The sequence below is a fragment of the Prinia subflava genome, chromosome 14 (assembly GCF_021018805.1).
Source record: "Prinia subflava isolate CZ2003 ecotype Zambia chromosome 14, Cam_Psub_1.2, whole genome shotgun sequence".
NCBI lineage: Eukaryota > Metazoa > Chordata > Aves > Passeriformes > Cisticolidae > Prinia > Prinia subflava.
Window position 1 is genome coordinate 8,940,429 of NC_086260.1, and position 27,713 is coordinate 8,968,141.

The window sequence follows — 27,713 nt, forward strand, 5'->3', positions numbered from 1 at the left end:
TCCAGATCCAGCCTCAGAGCGCCAGGACGTGAGACAACCATACCCCTTCTCACCTGCTCCCCGTAACATGCAGTCCAAGGCAGCCCCCTGTCTAACACTAACCAGTTCAGGGACTAAAGAACAGTGCTCTTGTGCCTACAGCTCCCTGCTGCAGAAAGCAAATTCTTTGTTCAAAGATCAGAAAGCAGCCTCAAGAAATGTGTTACTCATGTTACCCTGTAGGACACAGGAAATGTGAACAGAGATCGGAAAGCGCCGCCTGCCAAGGACATGCACTCTCGAGTCAGCATTACCTCTCACAGGATCAGCAGAACAGGAGGGGTGATGCTGGACCAAGATCAGTGTGACAGGTCTCTCTACCCTTACTTAAAAAAAGAACGGGCTAACAAAGGGTTGCTGAGCCTACCTGGGAGGCACACACAGATCTGAGCTGTTGTGCTACGGCACGGGCACAGCAGTAAACAGGCATGTTGGCTTCTGTTCCAACAGAAACATCAGGCAAAGTTTAATGGTTCTCAAACAGACTACAACAAAGGCTGCAGGGAAAAACATTTTATTTCCAAGCAGATTACAAAGAGCAGAGAATATAAGAGTAAAATTAAATTAAAAAAATAGTTGAGTGCATCTCTTTAAAATGATTTGTAGTGTGAGTTACTCACGGGGCAAAGCTACTGGAGAGTTCTGAAGGTCACTTTGCAGGATGCCAATCACATGTGCTGTTTAGACCTGGGTCAACACAGGAGGGACAGACAAGATGTATTTTGCATATAGGCTGCACACTCACTATCAAGCAAGGTTTTGGGCTGCAACTGGACCCTGCCTTTTTGAGACATCCCCTCCGCCTCATTCTCTCCTGCAGTTCCCTCGAGTTCTAGACATGGTTTATTGCTGCTGTAAGTGGGTTTAATCTGCCTTCCCATTCTGATGAGCTCCAACGAGAAAGGAGAAGCAGGCAAACGTGGCTGCCATGCACAAGGTTACAGGGAACGTGACTGCAGTGCTAAGAGCAGAGCTTCAGCCACACAGCAAAAGAAAGCGACAAGTAGGGACACAGCAATCACTTCAGAGATTTGGGGGCAGCATGTCAGCAAGAATTCCGGAAGAATTGAGATGTTCCTTAAGGTAGGAAGAGGTATAAGCGGAGAAGGGCTCTTTCCTTAGCATTGGCACCAATGAAACAGAAGAGGCTGAATCATCAGGATAAGGTGCATTCCCTGTAATGTTTGAGAGGAGCAGCTCCAGCTATAAGATGGGGAGAAAAGCCCCATATAGGGTGGAAGACAGTTGATATCCCACTTCAACAGTGACTTAGGAGTCCAAGCACTAATTCTACATCAGTCAGTATTGAACTTGTGTAAGAATGTGGTTTGGCTGGACAGCTGCACAGCCATGCAGTGTCCAGTAGCACTCAGTCCAGCAAAAGGATTAGCAACTTCAGTACCAGCAGTCCTCCACCCCCTGTACACTCAAGAGGCGCTTTTCTACCATTTCTGGATCTGCTCTTATCACAGCATAAGAGTATTCAAGGCCTCATCCCTTCTACGTATGCCAAGGCAGACAGTAGCCCTGATGCAGCTGAGAACAAGACTGTCAGTTTCTGCCCTAGCAGCAACAGTGCAGAAGAGGATTCTTATTTAGAGATCAGATTAAGTCTTTTTGTATTGTCCAAGGCAGAACTACTTCAGACCTTGTGACGCCTCTGAAGTCCAGACCTGTAGGGCTGAGGCAGCCAACAGATGAGAGTCCTATGAAATTCTCAGACCATTCCCTTTACACACTACTCAAGACAGGAGTGAAGAACCACTCTCTAATCTGCTCTCTGCTGCTTCAGCCATTACCGACTTAAGAGGAAATGCTTGACCTCTTGAAAGCAAATGAAAATCTAATGGTGCTGTGGACACGTGTAAGAGGCTACAAGTTTTCTAAAGAAAGCAACACTGTTAAATGTCAACAGCTTGGACAATACATGAGTCTCATGTCAGAATGTGATGGTCTTTACAAGTCAGTCTCTGCTTTCTATGGTTCCTTTCATAACACAGTGACAAGATGGGCACAGTTCAAAATCAACACCACACGGTCTCTAGCTTGACTTCTCAGCTCTATTTATTTAGAAATCGATGCATTTTCAGCCTGTCTCGTACAAGGCATAGGGCACGGAGAGTTCCTGTCAATATATACACGCATACAAGAGCAGTACAAGCAGTTTGGCACTCTCAGAGCCAAGGGGGAATGCCCTTTAAGCAGCAGTCAAGGTTATAGGAAAGTGTTAAAAAGCTATTTTACATGTTTGACTGGGAACACTTCCCAGAATGTGGACAGCAACCCTAAGCCACAGCAGTCTTCTGTGCTACTCTGTGCACATCTTCCTATGAGCCCCTACAAGGGAGCAGATCATGTTCTTCACTATCAAAGAACATAGTATTTATATTCTAGAAATACTGTACCTTTTAAACTAGTTCCAGAGAGACAGACTAGAAGTCAGATCCAGGAAAATAATCCTTAAGTCACAGTATATCGATTGTCTCTAAAAACAGGGAATGAAGTTAACACAGTGGACATTCTGATGAGACAGTACAGAACAGTGCAGCAGTCCACTTCTGCTTCAGCAGAACCTCTCCTATGTATATGTGGACAATGAGAAAGGAATGGAAACACTCCAGTCCATCAGGACAAAACCAATCATCAGGAGATCTCCACAGCTCACACTGTGCCTAGTCTCCCTGTTCTTAACCAGTATCCTCCAAGGAAAACTCTTCCCCCTACAAAGACTTGAGATCATCTTGCAGTTACGAGATGTAAGGAAAGTGCACAATCTAGAATTTTAAGGTAACATGGAATTTTGTTTCCCCAGAAAGCTCAGCTGAAGTTCCTGTTTCTCCCCAACCTGCAACTGCCCTAAAGTTCTGTCAGGTATTGCAGCTTTTGTCAATTTTCAAGTGTTAAGAGGTGGGTCTGAAGGCTGCCCAGTAAAGCAACTGGTACTGTATCTGACAGATTGTTTAATATCCACTGTATTTCTGATGGAAACAGAAAAGGCAGCAGGCTTTCCAACTCTGTTCTGATGATGGGACAAACTGCCCAAAAGAAAGGGAAAGCCACTCTGTGCATGCCTATTGGGCACACCTTGTGCAGGAGGCACATGCAACGGCTTGGAATAGTGGGAGCCTGTCCCAACCATGTCCTCAAAGACTTAAAATAGGGCCAAAGATGGACATGCCAGTCACTACAATATGGTGAAAAGAATAGAGGCTTCTGGTAGCTGAAGCAGTACTGGTGATCCCAAGAGCCACCCTACAAGGAGGCAACTGCTGGCTCCCAGCAGACAAACTGAGGTCACAGTACCTGCTGCCAGCACTACACCCTCCCTAGGCACCATCTTCCCAGCTTACCCACTGGGATCTGGGCATGGATTCTAGGCTGTTTTCTATGGCCTAGTTCTGAGGGCAGCCACTGAGCTAAGAGTCTAAAACAGAACAACAGTGCATTGCTACTTCACATCTTTGCATGCACTTACTTGAGCACAGTCCTGTAGAGGGAACAAACTGTTCATACTGACAGCTAACTCAAGCACATCTGCTTTCTCAGGAACACCAATGTCAATAAGAAGCATCAGGGGCTTGGGAAGTCTCTCTAAGCTGCACTCCTCAACACTGCTCACAAGCACAAAGACAGGGAACATTGGCTACTCTCATCCATTTACACTCTGCACAATCAACAGAGAGGGCAGACCTTCCTTCTCAACAGATAGGTGCTGGACAACAGAGGCTTCAGGAAAGCTGCTTGCCTGTACACAAGTTTAAGTTCTTTTACTGCAATGTATATTTAAGTATTTATCTGTGTATTTTGGAACAGGGAAGGGACATGTGGTGGAGAAGCAGGGAAGACAAGTTCAAGAAACAGAGTAATTTCTCTGCATCCAAGAAGTTGGTGGCACAAGTAACAAGCCTGGCAAGTGATCTCCCATTTCAAGCAGAGTTGGCTACCTGCTGGCTTCAAAAAAGCAGACTATTTGTTAATCATATAAAATACAGCAACCATTTAAGATGCAGCAAGGCAAGGCTACAGGGCTGGGGATTATGATCATGAACGATGCCAAAAGCTACACAGCTGTGTTGAAAACTATGAAAAGGCTATTAAACAGGAGTTAGCATATGCTGCTCCTGGAAGGCCTTTTCCCTCCACTACCGCTCCATCATGCTGTTGTTGTGATGCATTTGAAAAGGTGGAGAGAGGGGGATTTGCCTGGGGGTAAAGCCACAGAACATTAGGACAGTCTGATCTGGTCTCACAGATCCCATGTTCCTAGCCTGGCACTGAGCTTCCATCAGCAAGCAGACATTCAGGTCCTTCAACAGAAGTGTATGCCCTTCTACCTTCGTAAGTTGTAGGGGTGAAAGAAATCCAGCAGAGCTGAGCTGGAAAGCATGGACAGGGATGAAAACAACCAGTTTGCATACTGATCTTTGTATAATGACCCCCCCACCCTCACAGCTCACTCTTCCCCAAATAAAGACACATTGTTCAATGGCATGTTGAAAAGACGTGCTCGTCATTCTTAATAAACAACTAGAGTAAGAATACATAAGAGAAACAGGGTGGTATCTTTATATGATACACAAGTGTATGTTACAAGAATTCCATCAGGCACAGAAGCCTCAAGGTTTAAGGCCTCAATGTTAGGCCAAAAAAGAAGAGTGTGGTAAAGTTTGTACTTTTAACATCTAAAAATGTCACTTAAAGGTCTGAATAGAAATTGTTGGGTTTTTTTGTATAAATCATAATTTCAGTTCACTCTCTCCTCTTTCTTCCAAGATAACAGCAAATTAACGTCCAAGCACAAGAAAAGAAGATGCCTGCCTCTCCTCCACTGGCTGAGCAGGTCCATCCATCATTCTGTGCCCTCTAGGCTGCACGTGCTCCAAGGAGACAGAGGCCCCAGCCAACCAGGCCAATCCTGTAGTTCATGTTTTCTACATCATAAAAAAAAACCCAGAGTCAACCAGCAGCTTTCCACAGCTCCCAGCTTGCAGGGGATATGCAGCCTCCAATGGTTCCAACAGTTTGGTGTGTTGGGTAGGATACACAATGGGTAGGTTTTCCTTTAGATTCTTTTAAAGAGAAGAAGCCTAAAAGGGCTTCATAACTACACCAATAAAAAACCAAAAACTTAGGCATCTCCTTTAGTGTAAAAGTCTGTACAATTTCTCTTTGCTTGTCCCTCCCCCATCACCCTGCCCCATCCCATCTGAGCCACGAAGGATGCCTTAGTGCATGGTGCTGGCATTAGCCACGGCAAGAGCTTCCTGAATCTCTCGTATCACCAGGATCCGGGTGAGCATCTGCTCCATCTGCTCTCTGCTGATCGGCTGGATGGAATACCAGATTGGGCTGTTGGGGGCCACCACCGGCTCCGGTGTCAAGTAAAATGTGTCATTCCGGCCTTTCACACTCTGGGGGCTGTGTGAGGAAGATCAGAAATAACCAGACTAACAAAATGTCCTGCAAGAGAGACACCACCATTGTCCTCACCCCAGGCTTCACAAATCCTGACAGTGAACATCTGGCTGATGACACATGAAGGTACAGAGATACATCTAGGGGCAACATTCATCCTAAGGTTTTAGGACATGCCAAGGTTAAAAAGCCATGGTGAGGACTACAAGAAAGTTGTTTTTATTTCACACTGGTAAGCCTAACACACACGGCTTTAGGGATCTTTCAGAGTGAAGAAAGGATGGGGTATTTTCACATTCAGGCTACTTGCAGATCCATCTGTGCAGATGAACCATTATATTAAATTTCAAAACCATCATAATTTAGAGATGAGTCCTCTTAGGCACCCTCCAATCTCCATAGCAAGTCCTTATTTTTGTTCAGAAGCTGGTTTGAATAGGACCCTAATCCTATCTTCAGTAGTGGATGCTTCCAGATGACTTGCTACTCACAAGCAGAAGAACAAGTTCATGCCAACACAGCAAATGTCCAAGATTACGAGCAGCCAGTTCACAAATCAGGATTTGTCTCTTAAATATCCCAAAAATTCAATTTACATGCCATCAGAGTTAATCCCACTCTCTCACATCGACACCCCTTTCCATTTAAGTAAATTTATGGAAATATAGAAATTGTGCCAGCAATATCACACAACGCTGAAAACTAGGCCAGGCACAGGGGGCAGCTCCCCAGTCACAGAGGACAAGCACCATACACACAGACAGAGCTCTCACCATTTGAAGAGGTAGAAGTCATACAGCTTTATCGGACACCTCAGGGGGTTCTCTGGATTCTCGGTCTGCTCTGCATACATGTCATCTGTAACTACAAACCAGCCCCCCAGAAGTCTGTCAGACACTCTGTAAGCACAGCACACCGAGCAGCACCATAGAGCCTCAACACTGCAGCACCTTGTCACTGTACAAGCGCTGGCAAGAGACATATGGCTGTTCCAGGGCAGAGGCACCTGGCTATAAATGCTTAAAGCATTATGCAGAGCTTGCTTCATCCTAAGGCTACTGAAGATCACAACCCATCCATACCCTTCTTCTCATTTCTTCTCTACCAGTGCACAAAATGAGGGAAATCTCACTACTGAGACTTCAAAGCCTCAGTTGCATCCTGTGCTTTGAAGAGGACAGATTGTACTTACATAGGAATTCTGTATGAGTTCACATGAATCAAGGTAAGAGAAGCCCTCCCAAAGAATTTTCTCCATCTCTTCATAAGTACTTACACCCAATAGTCTCTTTGCCCATTAAAACAAACAAACAAAACAAAACCACAAAACAAACAAACAAACAAACAAACAAAAACCCCACAAAAAACAAACCACCACCACAAAAAACAAAAGTAACAAAAAATTATCCTTATCTTGATGAGTCCCACATGCCCCAGGTAAGGCATGTCCCCAGGGTTATGACTGTGGTCTATCCTCTCTTGGAGAGAATGCATGGAAAACTCATACTGCCAGGCTGCTGGTAACTGGCAGAGCCCTGGAATCCCTACCTGCAAACATCTCCAGGTCCATCCACTTCTTCAAGCCCAAGTAAGTAAAATATTCCCAAAGAAACCTCCTAGAACTACCTTTCTGTCCTGTCTGGTGCATGCCTGGAGCCTTCATATAGCGGATACTCGTGCTTTTATCCTTGGGATTAGAAGGGTTCTTCTTGGTCTGCCTCAGCACCTTGGAGAAGGCCAGCTTCATGTGCTGGTCTACTGTTTTCAACAGGAAGTATCTGAGCAGCAAGAACAGAACACAGGACATTCAGAGGCAAGCAAGGCACATAGTCACAACAGCAAGGTAGTTATCTTTAGACATCATGAGCAGGCTGAAGCTCAAAGCAACCACTGGGCTAAGGACTGTTACAGCAGCAAAGCATACAAAAGTCAAAGGTTCAGTCTGCCCTCTGCTAGCTCACTCTGATGAAGCTATAAGTGGGCTCAGTGTGCAACCATTTGAAACTCACGATTTTGCCCTACACAGTGCAGCAGTTTCACACCAATCCTGTTAAGGTATCTGAAGTGCTTTTATTGCCCAGGATTCCCTAAGACCTGAGTACTTACTTTGTATTAAAAAACATCAGTGTAGTGAGCAAGGTGGAAGGGGAGTGAGCTCCAAGCTGCTTACACTCCCACAGCATCTCTTCTGTTACATGACTGGAGAGGATGTAACCTGCAATAATCAGAAGTCAGCATCATGCCAGGGGACAGACACAACATGAACACAGGCAGCATTTCACAGTCTGTAAGTACTGGAGAGCATACAAATCTTAACAGAAGGAGGATGAGAAGATTCTCACCAATGTCAAGATTCAGTGCTCTGCAAATAACTTTTTACATAGCAGGTACAGTTAGGAAACACTTGTACATATCCATCAACCTCTAGTTGTGGAGAGTATGCTTGTGTAACATGCCTATACATCCCAGCCCATAGAGAAAGGAATATGCACTTAAACAGCTTTTAACTATTGCCTTGACTCCAGTGCAGATGCTCTTAATCCAATAACATGTGAGAGCAGGAAGGCCAGTGTAACAAATCAGTTCTTGGCCCTGTGCACAGCTTCAGTCAGTACACGGTGCCCAGTGATGTACTTGGACACATGAGTAATCCTTGGATTCTCAGGTTTCCCCGCCCCCCACTCCAAATACAGATAAACAGAAAAACAGACAGCAGTATGAACTCTGGGGCTTGTGGAATGTCAAAGCCCTGATCGAACTCTGGGGCTTGTGGAATGTCAAAGCCCTGATCAAACAGCCAGACTGAAAACAAAAGGATTCCAAAACTCATGGTGCTACTTAGCCACCTAGCCTAGGTAACATCAGCTACTTTTCTGAACACAAGCAATAACTTCTTCACTGATGTCCAAATATATCAAAGGGAAGGACGCAACGAGAAACCAGGTTTCCACGCTCTGAACATGCAATTCTTAGCTAGCTCTCATAGAGTTCTCTGTCAAAATCTGTCTCTTCTGGAACTGCTCCCCCATCCTTGCTGCCATGATCTCCTAAACATGAGGTTAAGCTGCCACTGATTGCAGCACTGGAGGCTTTAATCACTCATTGTTTTTTCCTTTGACACTCAGTTGGTCCTGCAGACAGTATCCATCTGGCTCCATGGCACTATGACAGTGCTGTATTATCTCCAAAAGAAACAATACATGTTAGAGGCAGGATATATTACCACTTCAGATGAGGAAACCTGATTCAAATTAAGGATCAACTGTCTGCCAAATAAGCCAATTCCATGACACTACAAAGTCCCCACAATGTGCCTTCTGACTGGTGACAAGTGACAGACAAATAATGCTCAATGACAGGGTCAGAGCCTGACAACTGCAGTAACCCCAGCATTCACTGCAAACACAGCATTTTTCTCCCTGACTGGCATTAGCTAGCCTAGGGATGTTACACACTTCAAAAGGTTGCTCTTCAGACTACACTCATGCTCTAGGTTCAGTTAAACATTCCAAGCTCTGGAAAGTTTTAAAGTTCTTAAACTATAGCCCTTACCAAGAGGTGAAACACGGGGCTGTATGTCCTTAAGAACTTCATGCAGCCATTCAGTGAACCGAATATAGTAGAGATCTGAGAAGATGTCATCGACTCGGCCATTTTCAAAGAGATACTGTAAGAGATTCACAACACAGGCCAGTACAGTGGGAGCAAGTGTGTTCCTCAGACCTGACCTCATCCTAAGGGCCCACATCTTCAGCTGAGCATTTTACAGCATAGCACTGAAGACTAGTACAGTTTACTTGAGAGTGAGAACTCTGGCATCAAGGTCAATACTGGGTAGGTAATCTCCATTACTGTCACGGAATGCCAAGGCAGAGAAAGGAAAAACAATCTTACAAAGAAAAGCTGATTGGATTTCACCTTTTATTTCTGATGTATTCACTTCAAGTTATTCCATATGACTACTGGACACTACTTTTTCAAGTTAACAACAATACTCAATTGCCCTGTCCAAGTTTAGCTCTATTCCTGCAGATCTCACAGAAAGCTCATACTTCCCATAGCACATAAACCTAAGTTCTTGCCTGTTAAAGCTTCAACCAGATTTAAGTCTTGACATTGACAACTTCTTCAAACATCATCCAATCCTGATCCCCCCACCATAAAAAGCTAAATGGATTATTTTCACTGTGATACTGAACTCAGTAATTCACAAACTTAACTCATGGACAAAAGCATTGCTTGCCCTAAGACAGCCAAGTCATCTGATGTTTTCAAGGCTTTTTTAAGCAAAGAGACTCTTTTCATATGAATGAAACTTAATAGAAGCCACAGTCTCTATTTTTATAACCAAGAATCCCCCTATACGTGCTGACAACATGGACAGTTCTGCAGCACGTAGAGCTGTCCCATCCTACCTTCTGAATACACAGGAAGATGTAATAGAGCACATCTGGATCATAGGGTTCACCATCACCATTCCGAGCTTCTCGTGTCATTAAGCACAGACCATAATTCAGCTCAGCCACAGCTGAAGAGATGAGATCTTCCTGGAACCTCAGCAGCTGGCGCCCTGGAAAAACAAAACAAAGATATATTATTTAAGACACAAAGCCATATTATTTCCTAACATTTCAGGAAAGATTTCCCACTTATCCATTCTATCTGGCAGGTCCAGCACTACCTCATTCTCCCAGTACAGTAAAGCAAGTTGAAATAAATCCAGATCTTAGGCTGTCAGAAATACTAAAAGATAAAACAGGCAAGAGTTTGATATGAAGATCCTCTGCCCTACCAAAGGCATGACTACTGCCCTCTTTTACCACGTCCTCAGTGAAATGCTGCCCTATAGCAACAGGAAAACAGCAACTCCATGACTTTTCTACCAGCTTGGCCAGACAGTTTGTCCATGCACCACAGTCATGCAGTGCCCTTTTCTATTGCTATCAGCCCAAGTGCTCAAGGGGGCTCAGCACAGAGCTAATACATGTCCTACGGCAGTGGGAATACACAATAATTAGTACTGCAGAGTAAATTAAAATTTAAATTTAGGAACAATCACTGATTAAACAAAAGAGTTTTTCAGAGCAGTAAACACCTAACATTTTAGTCATTCCTAATCCTACTTGAAAGGAAACAAAGGCCACGTTGTCACAACACTTACTTCCAATAGGTGCTAGTCTATTTTGGGCTTCTTTTTCCAGCTCTGCATTCTTGGTCTGTGCCCAGCTTTTCCACACTTCAAGACCTTCTTCTGGCTTCAGAGAGTTTGGAAGTAGAAGTTCAGGTGAAGTCTGCGGCTGTGGCTGTGGTTCAACTTCAGCAACCTGAACAGTTTGAGCCTATGAAAGAAAACACTTCAGGTTACATATACACTTCAATATGCAACAGCTGGACAAAAACCAAGAATCCCACAATACCTGTAGCCCCAGGATACCAACATTCTGCAACACTCCCAACAAGAAATTAATCCAAGGAATGCAACTTTTGCTGTCCAACCTGAATTGCTGCTCACAAAAGAGTATTCTACACTCCAAAAACCTTTTCAGTTTGAATAGCCAGATCTATCTTCAGCTCATTTGTCACTCTGAATTGCCACTGAAGTCTGTCTCACTGCACGAGCAGGGCACAGAGACCACCAGCCCCTGAACAGGAAGGTGCCACCAGCCTTACTCACCACTGTTGCTCCACACCTAGACTGCCCTGAGGAAGGTCCTGGGTACAATCACATGCCATACACCACTGGCATCCCTCCCTATCCAGACTCTCTTTTTAAAGCAGTACATAAAAGGGAGACAGAATAAATACATTCTGTTATCACCAATGATGAGTAAGATTAATTCACTTGTAAAAGGTATAAAGCAGTAAGACTAGAACACAGCATCAAAACATCAATTCAATTTCAGTGCAACACTCTCAAAATACCAAATACTACTAATGGGGACATGCTACTATTGTGTGAAGAGTGACTGCATGACTTAGTACAGACTTAAGGCATCTCCAGACCCTTTGCAAATTTACTTCACAGAGGGATCTTAGGTCACCAAGAATTTCAATCTCAAACTGAAACTTATTTGTCAGACAACCAATAGCACCAATCTAAAGCTTGCAGAAAGCCCTTCAGCTGCACTCACTCTGCATTCTTCACTACAGGTTCTCAATTCCATGCCACAGAGTCTCATAGCTACCTCAATTAACAGCTTTACAGACCTTAGTCAAACTCTCACTGGCACCCTGTAATGTTACAGAAATAGCAATTCTTATATCAAAACAGTCTTGCCTTTTCCTTCCTAAGAGCTACTCCAAAAAGCAGCTTTTCCTTTGATACTGCTAAGTGTCAATATTAGTGGAAGTTGCTCTGACAGTACTAGAGACCACTGCATATGAAAACGGCATAGAGACTTTCAGTACCTGTACTTTACTTAGCATAAAAACCCAACAGCTTAAGAGGCAAAGTATGCCACAGTCTCAGACTGGACCCTTCCAAGTGCCTCTAGTTGTTTTTTTTAGTCTCTGCATCAGCTCTTATTAGCGCTTTGCTTATCAGCCCCTGCAGCATGCAGCACACCTGCAGAGAGACTGAAAAAGCCCAGCTTTAACCAAGGCAGATGGTGACTAAGTTGTGAAGCAAAGCCTCTCTCTGCCTCAGAGTCCAAGGCTGAACTGACACCTTGTCTTTGTAGGAGCCAGGACTGAGTCTCTGCTCCCCAGAGTGCTGCCACATTACTCTCCAGAGAGCTGAAAGCTTTCCAGAGCCAGCTCCCTCCATCAGCCCAATCCAAGGGACAGTCTTCTGCCCTGACCTCACAGACACCTTGTCCAGTGTGAAGGCTGGACCTAGGTTGATGTAAATCTGCTGAACTGGCAGATGCTTCTTAACAAACTTGTATTTTTCACAAATAGAGCAAAACTGCTGTAACTTGCCCAGATCCCCTAGAAGCACAATGCCAGAGGACAGCACAGGGCAGGCAGGCAAATTCCTTCTCAGTTTCACAGTTTTGAGAGGGTCAACTCTGAGAAGTGTGGTATTCACCTCTAGTAGCTTTATTGCTCCCCCTAGAAAGAGAATACATCCCTCCTGGAATTGCCTATGTATTAGGGTATTTTATTTAAAATACTTTATGTACCCTAAAGTACACTTGATCCAGGAAGTTTGCTCACAACTAGTCAGATTTCAATACTTTACCCTGGCACTGGATCTGTTGTGGACTCCGTGTGCATAACACAAAGTAACTGATAATGACTAGTACATATTAGCACACCTTATGTGGCTGCAATTATCCCTGCCTGTCTACTGCAATCCCTGGAACAGCTCAGGAAAATACTGCAGATCTTGGAATACCCACTATGAAAAGTCTGGCAATCAGTGTGTATCTATTAATTTTTAACACTAAGATCAAGACTGTACTTTCTTTTGGAAAGTTTTTAAACCTGTAACTATGTACCAACATTATCACATGAAAGTCTCATACCCATCAGGAGGCAAGTGCCCTATGCCACATTCAGGCTTCTGGGACAGATGCATCTCCGCTTCCCAGACACCAGCTGTCTGTTGGCACGCTCCCTCTCCACAACATTTGTATGTTGTTAATCACAAACTGAGATCAAGAGGCAGTTTTAACTTACTGAGCAAGTGACTTGTAGCTGCTGCTGCTGCCCCTGCTCTTGGGGTGTGGGCTGCTGCTGTTGCTGCTGTGGGTCCCATATGTGCACTGTCTGTGCTGTATTCTGGTATGTCCCTGCCACAGCCTGCACTGCCACTGGAATGTGGATGTTGCCATTCATAAACTGTGCTGGAAAGATCGAATTAGCAAGAGTCTGCACCACTTCCTCATGAGAGTTCTTCACTACTGAAGTACTTCCCACCATTTTATCCTTGTCATCTTCCAGCTTCACTGTGGCCAGTGTTGTGGGCGAGCCACTGACGTGGACGGCATTGTAGGCCTCCTGAGGGATGGCAATGTGGGTTATGTTTTGCTGCTGAAGGTCACCACGTGGCTGAGCGGAGTAAACAGGGATGGTCCACGTCTCTCCAGTGGGGCTAGTAATGGTCCCAGTGGCACTGTACAGATGGGCACTGTCCACTGTTAACAAGTCTGGCCTTAAAGAGACGTAACTTTGCTGCTGGCCCTGAGGAATGGCCAGCACTGTGGCAACTGGCTGCCCTGAAATAGCATATGATACAGTAATAGGCATATCCACTTTACGTTTCTTCACTGGCTGAAGGACACTCGCAGAGCTGATCCGCCTCTCTCCCTCTCGTGGGGAGCCTTGTTGAGAAGGTGGGGGTGACAGTGCCCCGACTGTTTGGATCTGGATCTGCTGGCCACCAGTAATGGCCTGTCCTGCCACAAGCTGGGCCTGGATCTGCTGGTGTTGTATGTGTTCCTCCTGTAGCTCCGCAGCCTGGATCTGTTGGGCAGTCTGCACGTGTTGCACTTGGATCTGAGCTGCCTGCAGCTGCGATGGGCTGGGGCTCTGAAGAGACTGACTCTGTATTGTCTGGGATGCCTGCTGCTGCGCCTGGCCTTGGATCTGCACTTGGACCTGTATCGGCTGCTCCGAAGCCTGATGGACAGAGAGTTGTGGAGAGAGCTGCTGGGCGGAGACCTGCTGTGGCGACTGCTGGACCTGGACCTGAACCTGCAACGACACCAAGCCAGCAGTTAGAGATCAGCAAACATCAGTGATTCAGCAGAGATAGTCTGTCACTCAAGAGCTATGCTTCAGGTCTTTTATGCTCACTTTTGATTCCATGTATTAATCTACTAGCAAAGACTTCAGAAAAATGAAATCGAGTTATTTTATAAGTGCCTGGTTGACAACAGTGATACAGCCGATGTGTTTGCTCAGCATTGCACATGACTCTCAGCACAGAGAGCTACATCTCCACCCTCAAAGCTCTATGGGCTCAAGCCAACAGATTCCATCCTTGGAATCCAAGAGTCTTCAAAGCTATTTGCATTGCTAAAATGTTACTTTAGCACAGGTCTTGCAATATGAAGACTTTAAGGTAATTCACATTACACTCACAGGAGCTCGCCTCATTCTTACCGTGCTCTAAAGACTGTTTTACTGCTGCCCACCCCAGTCCCAAGATGGCCACAGGATCACTTGCTGGTGACAGGCAATAAGAAATATGGGTAAGTCAAAACCAGCACTTGGCTCTTTCCTCATAAAGCATAGGAATATTACATTGAAACCTATCATTAATAGTAACGCTACTCAAGCAGGTGTCAACACAGAATGTAGCAAGTTCAACCTCAATTTTTGTAATGCATTAATGGCCTATGCTGCAGAATGTTTTTTAAACCCTAGAAGAACTTCTTTGACAACGATAATTAAGATCAACCTTTATTTCATTATTTACTTATTCCATTAATACCACTTATTGTCCAAACTACTCAGTTGTATTTTCTAGCTCATGCACTTAGACAATGCTGAATAACACAGACAAAATCTGTTGACCTGATTGTAAACCAGTTCCTTTTATTTTAGAGGAAAAAAAAAAATCACACTGTCTCACATTAATGCTCATTTGTCCAAGGTCTGCCACAACACCTAGCAGCAGTCAAAGGTAGCCCGCAGCACAAATTTCAGGTTTCAATAGCTTCACATCTCTTGTTCAGACACTGCTCCACTTTTCCTCACACTTACACAGACAACTTGTTACATTTTCCTTGTCCTAGAAGCGATATCCCAGGTACTCATGACCATCTGTTTCTCCAGGCTTCATTAAAACTTTATCTTAAGAGAGGGACTTAATTACTGAACACCACTTTCTGGAGCCACCACGGACTTAGTTGCAAGACTACATGTCTTCCTACTCACAGTCTTCTCACCTTTTTCTACCTCACTTCCTGGAGCCAGGCAGACAAATGCAGCATTTGCACAGAGACAGCACACTGGCCAGTGTGACAACACCAAAAAGAACTACAATGCAGGCCTGCTGTGCACAAAATCTCACTTCCCAGCATCCCTGTGTTAAGAAGTCTTGAAAAATATTAAGGACACATTTACAGCCAATTAAAAGCTGCTAAGGAAAAAACTGGGGCAGGAAAATGCCCCACTGGCAGGCCAGATTTATAAGTCACCTCCTGTTAAGAATTAATTTATTTCCAGGAAGAACAGGGAGTTCCCAGTTCCTTCTGGGAACTCTGTGCAGTATACTGTAATCCAGATGACCTGGTGACTCTATAGTCATTTCCTGCAAGGTAACAAGAAGCATGTGACCTAATGCCAGCATGACAGTTTAAAAAGCTGTATCACCGAGAGATTGATCAGGCAGTCAATTGAAAACGATGAACTCACCAAGGGGATGTTTAGTTCTATTTTATTTCATTCTGCCCTGGAGTGTGAGTGAGTACTGCCTTGGGCAAACAGGCCCAAACATGGATCCCAGGTAAGGGTTCAGTTTAAGAAAGCCAGTTGCAATCATACTCCTAAGGCAAGAATTTTCCAAAATATTTCATTTTAAAAATCACTAATATAGTCCTTACTATTAATTTAAGTTTTTGTTCAAAAGATTATCTGCAAGGCAAGGGCCAAATATTGAACATGTTACATGTTTTACTGCACTGATATTTTCAGTTTCACACAAGAAACATTTGCTTTATCTGCTAGGATTCAAAATTATGTTAAGAAGTAAATGTGTCATTTGTCCTGTACTCCTGTAGTGTTTTCAGAATTTGCACATGTTGACTGAGAGGACCTTAAAAGCATCCCCACCTTCTTTCCACACAAAATTTTACATTACAGTTCCTATGAGTGCTGTAACCAATATAAAGGAAAAGACTTTTTTTTTTTGCTAGCAGTAAGAATTCAAAGTCTCCTCCTGCGTTGTGAAACAATTTTACCACACAAGCGCAATTAGATAGGTAATGGAATCGGTTTAATAAAGAGGCGTCGTCAGGAAGAGGCACGGTCTAAGAACAAATGGAACAAGACAGCACTTGCTCCCTTCTGCTCTTGTAAAGAGACTGTTTCAGTTTGAGGGGACCACCACTGATCATCTAGTCCAACTGCCTGACCACTTCAGGGCTGACCATACCCTACGGCATGTCATTCACAGCACTGCCTAATCGCCCCTTAAGTAACAACAGCCGTGGGGCATCAACCACCTCTCAGAAGCCTGCTCCAGTGTTTGACTACTCTCTTGGTAGAGAAATGCTTCCAGAAGTCCAATGTAAACCTCCCCTAGTGCAGCTTTGAACCATTAACCATTTCAAAGCCTGAGCCTACAGTGTTTCAAAGTTAGCAGCAACTTCCATCACTTTCAACAGATAAGCAGTCATGCCCTGAGGCCCTTTGAAATTCCCCCAGGACTAAATCCTAACTCCTACAACAGGGATGTCTTGCTACTGCTTTAGAGTCCACTCTGTTATTGTTAACACCCAAAGAATGAGTCCAGAATATGAATAAACATTATGAAGTCAAATTCCAGAATTACTTGAAGCTTTCTATGTTCCAAACTGCAGGCATCATGCTTCTGACTAGAGAGTGGTCCAATTTAAAAGAATATTGGAGCTCTACCTACCACACATTATGCATCCCTTGTGAATTAAACATCCATTTCTAACAACCGTATCTTGCACTAGATCCATCCCTCTTTTCAAGTAGGTTGTATCCAGGACTGCTAGAAGCATTCATTTTGGATCACAGGCTTGAAGCTGGTCTGACACCAGAGACTTCTTATATTGACCTCACTGTCCTTTTTTCCCCTCAGCAAGTTAGACAAAGAATTACTCTCAGCAGCAGCAGCAGACGACTTTATTAAAGACTCTGTACAAAAGAGAATGTTTTAAATTTACAGGCCAAGACTAACAGGGAGGACTTTAAATCTTCACTTTATGCTGAAGGTTAAAGCAAAAGGATGTTATGCTGGCAATTCCTGGGTTACTGGAGCAAGAAAAGAACACGGCAAGTTATCAGTACTGAGCTACTACTTATTGCCAAAGGTCTGGATCCCACAGCATGAAAGAATCACCTCCCAGCAGGCTATCATGACACAGAGAAAAGCCTTCCCATCATAGTAGCTGGAAGGTGGATCAAGTATTAGCTGCCTAGGAAATCAAAAGTGTCAGAAATCAAACCCTATATCGTAACAGGAGCGCAGAACTCAATTCCCTTAAAGGAAACCCTCTGTCACATCAAGCCCAAAAACATATTCTGCCCTGAACTGAGCTCATGCAAAGAGTAGATAAGTAACCCCAGAACCATGAGAATATCTGAAGCCTGGATGCCCAAACCTTTTTTCCCTAGTGGTTGATAGACAAACTTTCAAGTAGGAGTCATAACATGCCTGCCCTGCGCGGATTCTCTGCCCAAAAAGGAATCAGACTTAGTTGTTTCAGAACTGCAGTTCTGAAACAACTGAGATTTTCTTTGCTTGCTAATTCTTTCATCTGCAGACTGACTGGATTATCTAATATTTCTAAAACCTAACTGTAAATGAGCACACATAGCAACTCTTTCCTACATGGATTTTTCTATATACAGGTTGTCCTAGAGCACCTGATAGGCCCTTAAATGCATCTTTCCACAAAGAGATCTTGGTTTTTGAAGCTGTATTTAAAACAGCAAGTACACACCAAGAGCAGATCTCCAGAGCAAGACTGGAGATGTACTAACATGTCCACACTATACCTTCTTCCAGAAGACTATTTCAGACTTACTTCTAGTCTTGCCCACCAGCCAAGTTTGACACCACCAAAACATAAGATTGCATCTTACAGCTTTGTTTCATCTGGAGGGAACCCCAAATGTCAGGCTCCAGACCTGCAAGAGGTAAGAGGGGGCAGGTGGCCAGCTTGCAGGAAGTATGCTCCAGAAGTAATGTAGGTACACCTCAAACTTCCCAAAAAAAGTCAAATACTTGGGCAAAAAGTTAGAGAGAGCATGAGAAGAGTAATCTCAGGGCTTTTAGCCCAATTTAAGGACAGAATATCTAAAATAGAGTTCCTTCAACAACAGTCCTAAGCTAAAGCAAGTCCAGCACTAAAAACTAACACTGTAAGAGAGTTCTTTCCAAAGTTACACCAGAAAGTGTACATGCAAATGCAAAACAGATGAAAAGTGTAAGTGAAGAGTAAGTGAAAAGACTGATCAGTGAAGTAGCAGGAAACGTCAGAACTTGTTATTTAACTACTTTACAGGAAGTCCTTTGCTATCTAAGTAAACAAGGTCTACGGGAAGGGTACAAGTCAGCTTTTCAGAACAACTGCCAGACTGACTCTCACTCCAGGTTTTTCCTCTGCTCATTCATCAACATCAGAGAGAGAATTCCATCAGCTAAATTAGGCCTTGGGTGTGTTTAAACAGTTACAATATCAAGATTATGCTCTCAAACTGTACAGTGGGGAGGGATTTAGGTCTAAAACAGTTAAAACACATGAACTATGGAAAAATAGCTCATCTCTTCAACAGAATCCAACTTCCATACACAAGTAGATGCTACCTCAAAAACACCACTCTTGACTATAATCACTCTTTGAGGTACCCCACTCAGCCCTGGCAAATGCTAATTAATACCTGCTGCTCCAGTAAAATCGTACTGGCATGTTTTTCAAACTTAAGTAAATACGAATTCTACCTCCAAGCTATATTTCAAAACCAGTAAAGAGGCAAGAGAAAGGTACATCCATCAGAAGCAAAGGAAAGATGCATTCTGTGCAGAGCCAGAGATAACTTTTTTCTAAGCTATTTAAGGGCATCTTTCCCTGCCTTGTGTCATAAATAATGTCTAGCCTTCTACAAAGGTCTGAAGCCACAGAATAGACTGAACAGTAAACACATGAGAAATTAAGCAATTGGAAAGGCACAAGAATTAAATGGAAGATATTTTACACAGGCATTTAACAATTCCCCATACAGTTCTGTGATCTTCCTCAATATATAGCAACTTCCCTTCAAGTCCTGCCCAAGAAAATCTTGCCACCTAGACAGACTGTTCATAAAAAGCTGAAATTGAGGATTTTCTCCACACACACCATAAGCAAAGATATTATCTGTCCTCTGATATTCTTGCAGTTAAAGCTTCTTGTGTAAGAGGTGCAAGAGGTTTGCTGACCTCTGCAAAAGTACCATATTTGGGAAGCAAGCCAGCACTAAACACCTCACTGGCATCATCATTTTGATGGCCTCAATACACAGGACCAACAAGCAACAATGTCACCAAAAGCAGAGCTGATAAAACTCTTAGCTGACTGGAGGAAAACAGAGACCTTCTCCGCCACTCCCTGATGCACAACAAGGTAAGACAACCTGACATACTAAACTCCTTCCTAAGGTCATTTATGACACCCCTGTGATACTGGGCATGGAAGGAGCTCCAGGATACTTGAATTGTAGCAATGACCAGTGTCTATAACCCAACAGTTGCATCCACTCATCTTGTAAAATAAACATTTGATAAGACTTTGTTGAACCTTCTAGGCAAGAAAACCTTAAGGTGATAACTTCAAAGAGAAAACTTATTCTGCCAGAATAAATAAAAGCAGCAAGCAGTCACATTCTGTCTTTAGTTGTTCACAGCAAGTAAAATCCAGGATGAAACCTGAGCACTGGCTGTGTCTATGATCGTAAGATCATCGTCACCACTTGCAACTCTGAGGTCATCTGACTGATCATACTGTTAGTCACCTTCAGCAGCACTGTCACACTGCCAGACATAAGCACAGTCATTCAAAGGGTCTTCCACTGATTTGCAATTGGATTAGCAAGAACTAAACAGATTACCAAGTCAAGTACCAGGATGACAAGTTTAATCAAAAGCTAAGAGGCTTCAGCAGATAACCAAAATTCATCACAACACAACACAAGCAGTATTTCAGCACAGGGAGCCAGCTGGACTGGGTGCACTGCTGGAACGCTGTCACTCCCCAGAGTCACAACAAAATCCAGCTTTATCCAGAAGATGTGCCCTGCCACTGCTGCCACAGTGACAGTGCAGAGATAAGTGAACACTAAAACATGGGTTTAACATAAATTATGCCTCAATAAGAAATCCCGAAAGATAGAAAAACACTCTTGCAAAGGGGTAAAGAAATTGTTCTCCACCCTATTCTTGCTGAAAAACTAGGATAATTCTGAGCTCGCTGCTCAAATACACCAGAGTTCAGCTGCACTGCTGATACACAAAAGCTGCAGCCATGTGTAGTACCAAATGTGCCACCTACAGCGACCAGAAGGGTAGGCAATACAAATAGTAATGATGATCTGAACAGATGGGAAAGCAGGTATGTAAAAGCAGAGGCACATCAAAAACAAGGAGAAAAGAGCAGATGACATTCTTTAGGAAAGTTGCTGAAATCTTCATTTTCATGAGAAGCTTTTCATATTCAGGGTGCAGGTCATTCAGTTAAAAAATCAAGAACCAGCCTCTGGCAGCAACTCTATGCTTATTTACAAGAAGGCCAGGTTATTTTTCTCTGGAGCATATGATATACGACCTCCCTCCCTTATCTCTGTTTCTAAAAGACCTGCAAGTGTCAAGCCTGAACATTGGATAGTTCTGACAGGAGGCAGCAAGAGGGAAAAAATGAAAGGAAAAAAAAAAAAGATTCCTTCTGACTTTTACACATCTTCAAGGCTGAGGCACTTAAAAGCCAACCTCCCAGCTCCTCTATTGAAAAACAAAACTTCTTCCAGAAAACACATTAGGTAGCAAAACCAAACCCACTCTTGATCAGTTGTAATAGCTTCATGCAGAGATCGAAGTCATGCCTGAAAGACTTCAGGTTTTTGTTCTTCAAAAGCCTTTCAACACAAGTTACTGTAGGGCAACAGGTTATAGAAGTCCCAGTTAAGCATTCATTTACTCAAAAGAGAGTAACTGGAGACGAGTCACCAGGGAAGGAGGTGAGTTTGTCTTGGCTGTAGGATAAAAACATGCAAGTGAGCTGTTGGCACAAGTCTGCTGCACTGCAGCAAGTACACAGTACCCTATTTCCAGTCATTTGTGACTCCATACCCTCATTTATTGTTAAAAAAAAAAAAAAAAAAAAAAGAGCTCGCAGCTCGCAGTTTTGCATTCTGCTACAGAAACCAGAAAGATTCATATCTGACATCTTCATATCTCTGTATCACAATTACAGCTATAGCCAGAGCTCAGCTCTTAGGAGACATATCATAGAAAAACCTTAGTAAATGCCCTGCCACCTATCAACTCTTCAAATCACAAAATATATCTGAGGACAAAAGCAGTTTCCTAAGTAATAAAATTGGTTTGTTTTGTTTCTTCTGATTCTGGATTTGCTTACTTAAAATCTAATAAAATATCTAATGTAGTATCTACTAAAAAAAAAAAAAAAAAAAAAAAAAAAAAAAAAGGACAACTCCCTCCACTGTGCAAACAGATAATTTACCTTGATGCATACGCACTCTTTAGAACTCCTTTATTGAAACATATCTTCCCCTGGTTCATATCCTAAAGTTGACTCTCTTGCATTTCTGCCTTAATTAAAAGCCAGTTCAAGAACGACAACTTTTAGAATGTTCAAGTAAAACTATTTTAAAGTTATTGATTTTATTAAGAAAAAAACATCCTTAAGGCAAGCTCCATCCCACAGCCACCCTGAACAATCAGACAGTCAGAGGGGGCTGGTATTTATAGCAGCCTCAGAGCACAAGGCTTCAGGAGTTGTGTACATGCCAGAACTGTCAACCGTTTCTCCAATAGGTGACACCACTCCATTGCTATGTACGCGGCTCCTCCTACAGCAGGGCTTGAGGGAGGCACAGTCAAGAGAGCAAATTTACTACCAAATTCCTTAAACGAAAGGGAAATACTGCAGTTCTATATAAAGTTAATTGGTCCTGCCTCTTAAGTACTTGTCTGAGGCTTAAGGTTAGCAGCTCTGAACACTACTCCATCAGTTAGCAAGCCATATATACATTCATAGATGATTTCAGATGCTTACCTGCACTTGCTGGGGTTGCTGAACCTGTATCTGCTGCTCTGGCTGAGTTTGTTGCTGGATACTGGTTGTCACAGGACAAGCGAGTTCAAGCAAAGACCCAGCCACCTCTGTGCTGTCCGTGTAAATGCAGTTGCCACCCTGCTGATACACCATTGTGGTGGTGGCTGTCTGCTGAAACTCCTGGAGAGCTTCTGGCCCCTTGGAAGCAAGGGAGTCTAGAAACTCCTTCATCCTGTGCTGGGGGATTGTTCGCGCCTTCACACGGATGTATTCTTCAAAGGAAATGGTGTTCTCCAGAGAATTATTCATATTGCAAGGTCTTCAGGGTTCCTTAAGGAAAGAGAAAGTAAAAGTCTTAACTACAGCACTCCCTTGATGCGAGGATATTCTTAACTCCAGTAACTAATCTCTCACACCAAGTACTGTATGAACACTGGCAAACATGCACAGCCAGATGCCCAAGACAGATGCTTTGGTTTTATGAGGCATCTTATGCTACTACACATTTCTCAGATTAACCCTTGGCAGCTCAGGGGAGTCTGAATGATACCCAGGTGTGACTCCTCCTCCCAGAGCTCACTGCCATGTAAACTCTCCTAGCTCTGTACTTCACCCAGCCCAGGCAAATCCTGTACCAGACAAATCCAGTCGCACATTCCATTTGTTTGCAGCATGCACTGTTAGCGAGAGAGGCTCAGAAATCAATATCTGTGGCCCTGCTTTGCAGCCGCAGAGGTGGGAAACTGAGCAGTGTGTTCTATCAGGCCGTGCAGTTCTATTCTAGGCAGCTAATGGGAAGCACAACAGAAGAGCAACAGATGCAGCATTCAGCTCATTGCTATTAGGACTAGGACAGCCTCATCGATTTGAACATAGCAAGCAAAAGGAGAGCGTTGGAATCGAGATGTTTCCTCAAACTAGGAACTACACATATGGAGAAGCAGAGCTCTGGAATCGACAAAGGCAACTGCAGCATCAGCTCTTGATCTTCTTTTAATATAGGAAGAGGTTAACATGAAACATGCCACGTGTGAAGACAAAAGAAAGACAGAAAAAGAAGTTAAGATGATCAGGGCGGAAGTGAAAGCAAAGAAAAAACCACCACCACCAAGGATGACTCCACCTGCAATCAGACAGCTCTAGGGTATACTCTGACAGCATTCTTCTCTTAGTGACTTATCTTGTTTAAACCCACAAATTGTTTTTGCAGTGAGTATACTGGTTGTTTCTAATGCACTAATTAGCTTAGATAGAGCATAAATACATTTGAACTATAACATCACCAGATACTGAGACAGTTGTGAAAACATGTGAAACAACACAAGATCAGGACTAGAAGACGTGATTCAGCACTACTAGATCAAGCTGCATAAAGGAGGAAAAACAGACAGACATCACTATGTACATCACTACTGCACGTCTAAAGAATACAGGTACAAAACCAGAGCTTTATGTGTCATTTCAGTATGATTTAACGAAGTAGAACTGAGACAGGGCTATGGTTGAACATAAGATTGCAAAAGTCTGCCTGTGAGAAAATAGGACTTAATTCTAGGCTTTCACTGGCACGGCAAGCACACTGCACAAGTCCAGTGCCAACTGTCACCAAAACCTGGGAGAGCTGAAACAAATGCTAACTCCTGTTCACTGTTACGTGACAGCAGTCCAAATACACAGATTTTGTTTACATGGAGGTTCATGGCTAGTGCATTGGACCAGGCTCACAGGAGAGAAAAAAACTAATATCAAAGGTAAGGGGAACACACATGAGGCAACTTGTGCTTTATCTATGATTTCTGAAGTCTTTAAGACACATTTGTTGCTGTATGAGATTTCTACAGAAGATATTCTTAAAATATGCAGCATGTTTAGTAAAAAACACCAGATAATGGTGTTCACATAGCAAATCCAACAGCTCTGCAAATATCAGCATACAGAAGCTCCTGTAGAGCCCACACCTGGACAGAAAAAAAGATTTTTTCAGAGACACCAATCTGACATTTTCAAGTCAGCTCTGGGTGATAGAGCCAGTAAGACTACTCACTTCCCCTGGAGCCATCCAAGAATACTCTACACCTCTACAGCACACATTACTAACCCCTTCCCAGGTGACCATATGCCCAGGGCTAAACCAAGGGAGAACAATGATGTTAATGCATCCATAGGGGCTCTGGACGCCGACGAGACCTACAGCAGGCACACTGAAATGTGTTTTGCCTCTAACTGCATGATGCTCCATTATACACTCTGAGGGTGGAAAATAGATTTTGAGCAATTAACTTGTCCCAGTCTTCTACCTGGAATTTTCAAGTATTTGTCTTCAATACTACAGTGAGGCTTTCAGAAGAGCATCATCATTCTCCATGTCCACCATGAGGTACACTAGCAGATACAGCTTTGAGAGGGAGGACTCCTCTGCAGAATAAGCCTCAAGGATGCCATGCTGGGATTCCAGACATGAATGCCACAGATGTTCTTTGACAGCAGGATCCCAGACATAAGTGCCACAGATGCTCTTTCACAGCCAGCTGCTGCTGAATTGGATGAGCCCACCTCTCCCAGGTGCTCCTTCCTGCTCCTGTATTGTTTTTTATTATGTTGTAACAACTCAGGGAATAGCTATCCACCTTCTGGTAATCTTGTCAAAGGAGAGAGTAGAGAGGTCAGCAGGGTCACTGTTCGCCCTCACTTTTACTTTTGAAACTCCAACTCTTCTTTCACAAGCTACACCATTCTCCCACGTAAGAGACCAGAAGCCACAAGAAACTCAGAAGCATAAGCAGCAGAGGTCCACCACCAAACAATCACCAACCTCTTCTGACCACTAGGAAGCAGAACAAAGCAAACACTGATTTCCTAAATACAAATCTTGGATCCTGCTCAGCTGGTCCATTTGAGTTAGTTCTTGTTAGCACCAATATCAAGAGCCTACTAGGCCAGTCCCCCCCTACCAGTAAATCTTCCTTTCTCACAAACTGTCAGAAGAAATCTTTCCTTTCTTCTACCATAAGAAAAAAAAAAGTCCTATACATTTTCTTGAAGTTACTATACAAAGGGCCACTAAGCTGAGCCCCCGTAGTATTCCAAATGCCAAGCATGGACCAGAGCCCCACCACGCCACAAGGCATCTGATTCTGCCCTAGAAGAGCAGCAAAATCTTCCCTGGGTTTTCTCTACAGCTGCAGTTACAGACCCTGTAGGTAACAGTGTCTCCCAGAGTCCTTCATATCAGTTCTAAGGCTGCTTGGGATTAAGTAGAAGCACTGAACCACTCAAAACTGCACTTCACAAGACCCTATGCAGCAGTAGAGGTACCAGGTGCAGAGAAAGATTCAGAAATGTAATGCTGCACCCCCCAAAATTTTACTTATTAAAAGTAAACAAACCTGCATTTACAGCAGAAAAACTCTGTATAGCTCTAGGGTGCATTCAACAGGCTTTTGCAGGGCAACACACACAGCTTGCTACTGCAATCACCACTTTTACTGTTAGTTATTAAAACACACTAATGTGTGCATTCCATTTATCCCACAGACACACACTGGAAACTGCAAATGCCCACCCTCACTGAATCTCAGCAGCATGTTTTTAATATTGCATTTTAAAATTTCAAAAAAGAGCATCCAGGCAATAAGTTTCTCCAATTAAGGAAGATAACTCCTCCCTATGCAGCATAACTGCATTTTTTTCAGGAAGCAAGTTCAAGAAATTCTTTGAAGATTATGAGCACATACGGTTAGTTGATAAAACTTAGACTGAGGTTACTGAAAACACACACACAACTTGCAGCATGTGGACAATCTGGACTCACCAGTCACCATGTTGCATGTATTTCTGCTGCTCTTGTCCTGAGCTCTTAGACTTGTAACGTTCTGGAGAAGACAGAACAAAGAAGCCCTTTCCATCCCCAGTTCCTCTTTCTTTATTAAGCCATTTTATTTTTAATATGTATTCCATTAAGAAAAAAAAAATCAGGAAACAAAGATATGATTATCCACGCAGCTAGCAGCTCCTCCTGAGGAATTGCAAGATGCCCAATTTCTAACCATCGTATCCCTCAGGCTGGTGGTACTGAGAACGACTGTGTGAGCACATCTGTCACAGAGCGCCGTGCAGCGACAGGCGCGGCACGGTGGGTAATACGGGAGTTACTGGCAGACAGAACTTAGAACAAGGCAGCAGCAGCAGTGACCGTATCCACAGCACTCCCCCAACCCCCGCAGGTGTTCCCGGTGCTGTCCCGAGAGACAGCCGGGAACGCTACGGACCGCCCAGCCAAGACGAGGCGAAGCTCCGTATTTAGGCCCTGAGACCATCGGCTGCAGCTCAGCCTCCGTCCTGCCCGAGCGGGGACGCGGAGGCCATGGGGCTTCCCCCGCCCGCGGGCACCCGGCACTACCCCAGCCGCTCCCGCCGCCTTTGTTTGTCGGCGGGGCGGCCGGGCCGGGCCCGCAGGCGGCGCCGTGACACCGCCTCCCCCGCCCCCCCCGGCAGGAGCCATGTCGGGGGCTCCGCGAGGACGGGGCCGCCGAGGGCCGCGCACAGGCCGCGCCTTCCGGTGCCTCGCTGCCCGGGTTTGGGGGGGCGACGGGGACGCGCCCGGTACACGGGGTAAGAGCAGGGGGCGCGCCCGCGCGGGCCAGGAAAGCGCGCGCGCGCGGCAGGCGGGGCCGCCCCCTCCCCCTCCCCGCCGGGCCCGCGCCGCCCCCGGAACCGCCGCCTCCTCCTCCCGTGCCCGAAGGGAGGCCCCACCCGACCCCACCGCCGCCGCGCACTACCCCGGCCCGCCGGCCCGGCTGCGCCGCGGCGTGACCCGGCCCCGCCTCACCCCGGCCCTGTCGCCGCCGCCGCCTCGGCCCCGAGTCTTTTCCCCTCACAGCTCCCTGGGCGCCATCTTACATTCAACCCCCTGCAGCCAATCACCGCGCTGCCCCAGCCTCGCGAGAGCGCGGCTCCCAAGCCCCGCGAGAGCTCAGCCCCTAGGCCCGCCCCGCGCCTTAAAGGGGCCTGGCCACGGCGGGGCGCGGGGAGGGTGCGGCCGCTGGGGGGCGCCCTGCGGGGGGGCGGGGCGTGCACCGCGGTGACACAGAACGCTGTGGGGACATGTGGGGACAGGGACAGACCCCGGGCAGTCGGGATACCCGGGACGCCACCAGCACCGCGTGGCCGTGGGGCGACGCCGGCCGAGGGGCTCCACGCGGCCGCCCCGCTCCTTCGCGGTATGCGTGTGAACCCGCCCCGCGTCCCCACACAGCACCTGGGGCGAGGCTTCGAGTCGCGCCGGGGTGGGGCCAGACCCCGGTGCAGGGGCGCCCCGGGAAGGACGCTGAGGCCTCCGCAGCC

The 27,713-nt window shown here is 44.9% G+C and overlaps 1 protein-coding gene across 2 annotated transcripts; it reads right to left on the reverse strand.

Moving 5' to 3' along the window:
• Positions 1-537: 537 nt before the first annotated feature.
• On the reverse strand, positions 538-27,323 carry QRICH1 (glutamine rich 1). 2 transcript variants are annotated; one of them, XM_063411841.1, is made up of 11 exons: positions 27,199-27,294; positions 26,182-26,242; positions 22,371-22,700; positions 13,078-14,094; positions 10,616-10,793; positions 9,870-10,024; positions 9,007-9,121; positions 7,561-7,669; positions 7,081-7,232; positions 6,228-6,318; positions 538-5,457 (listed from the first exon to the last, which is right to left on the reverse strand). In XM_063411841.1, exons 3-11 carry the CDS (start codon positions 22,677-22,679, stop codon positions 5,265-5,267), a joined length of 2,319 nt encoding a protein of 772 aa, XP_063267911.1. In that variant the 5' UTR covers positions 22,680-22,700; positions 26,182-26,242; positions 27,199-27,294; the 3' UTR covers positions 538-5,264. The 2 variants fall into 2 exon arrangements, with proteins under 2 accessions (XP_063267911.1, XP_063267912.1); XM_063411842.1 differs by lacking the exon at positions 26,182-26,242 and having other exon boundaries at positions 27,199-27,323.
• Between the last annotated feature and the right edge of the window lie 390 nt (positions 27,324-27,713).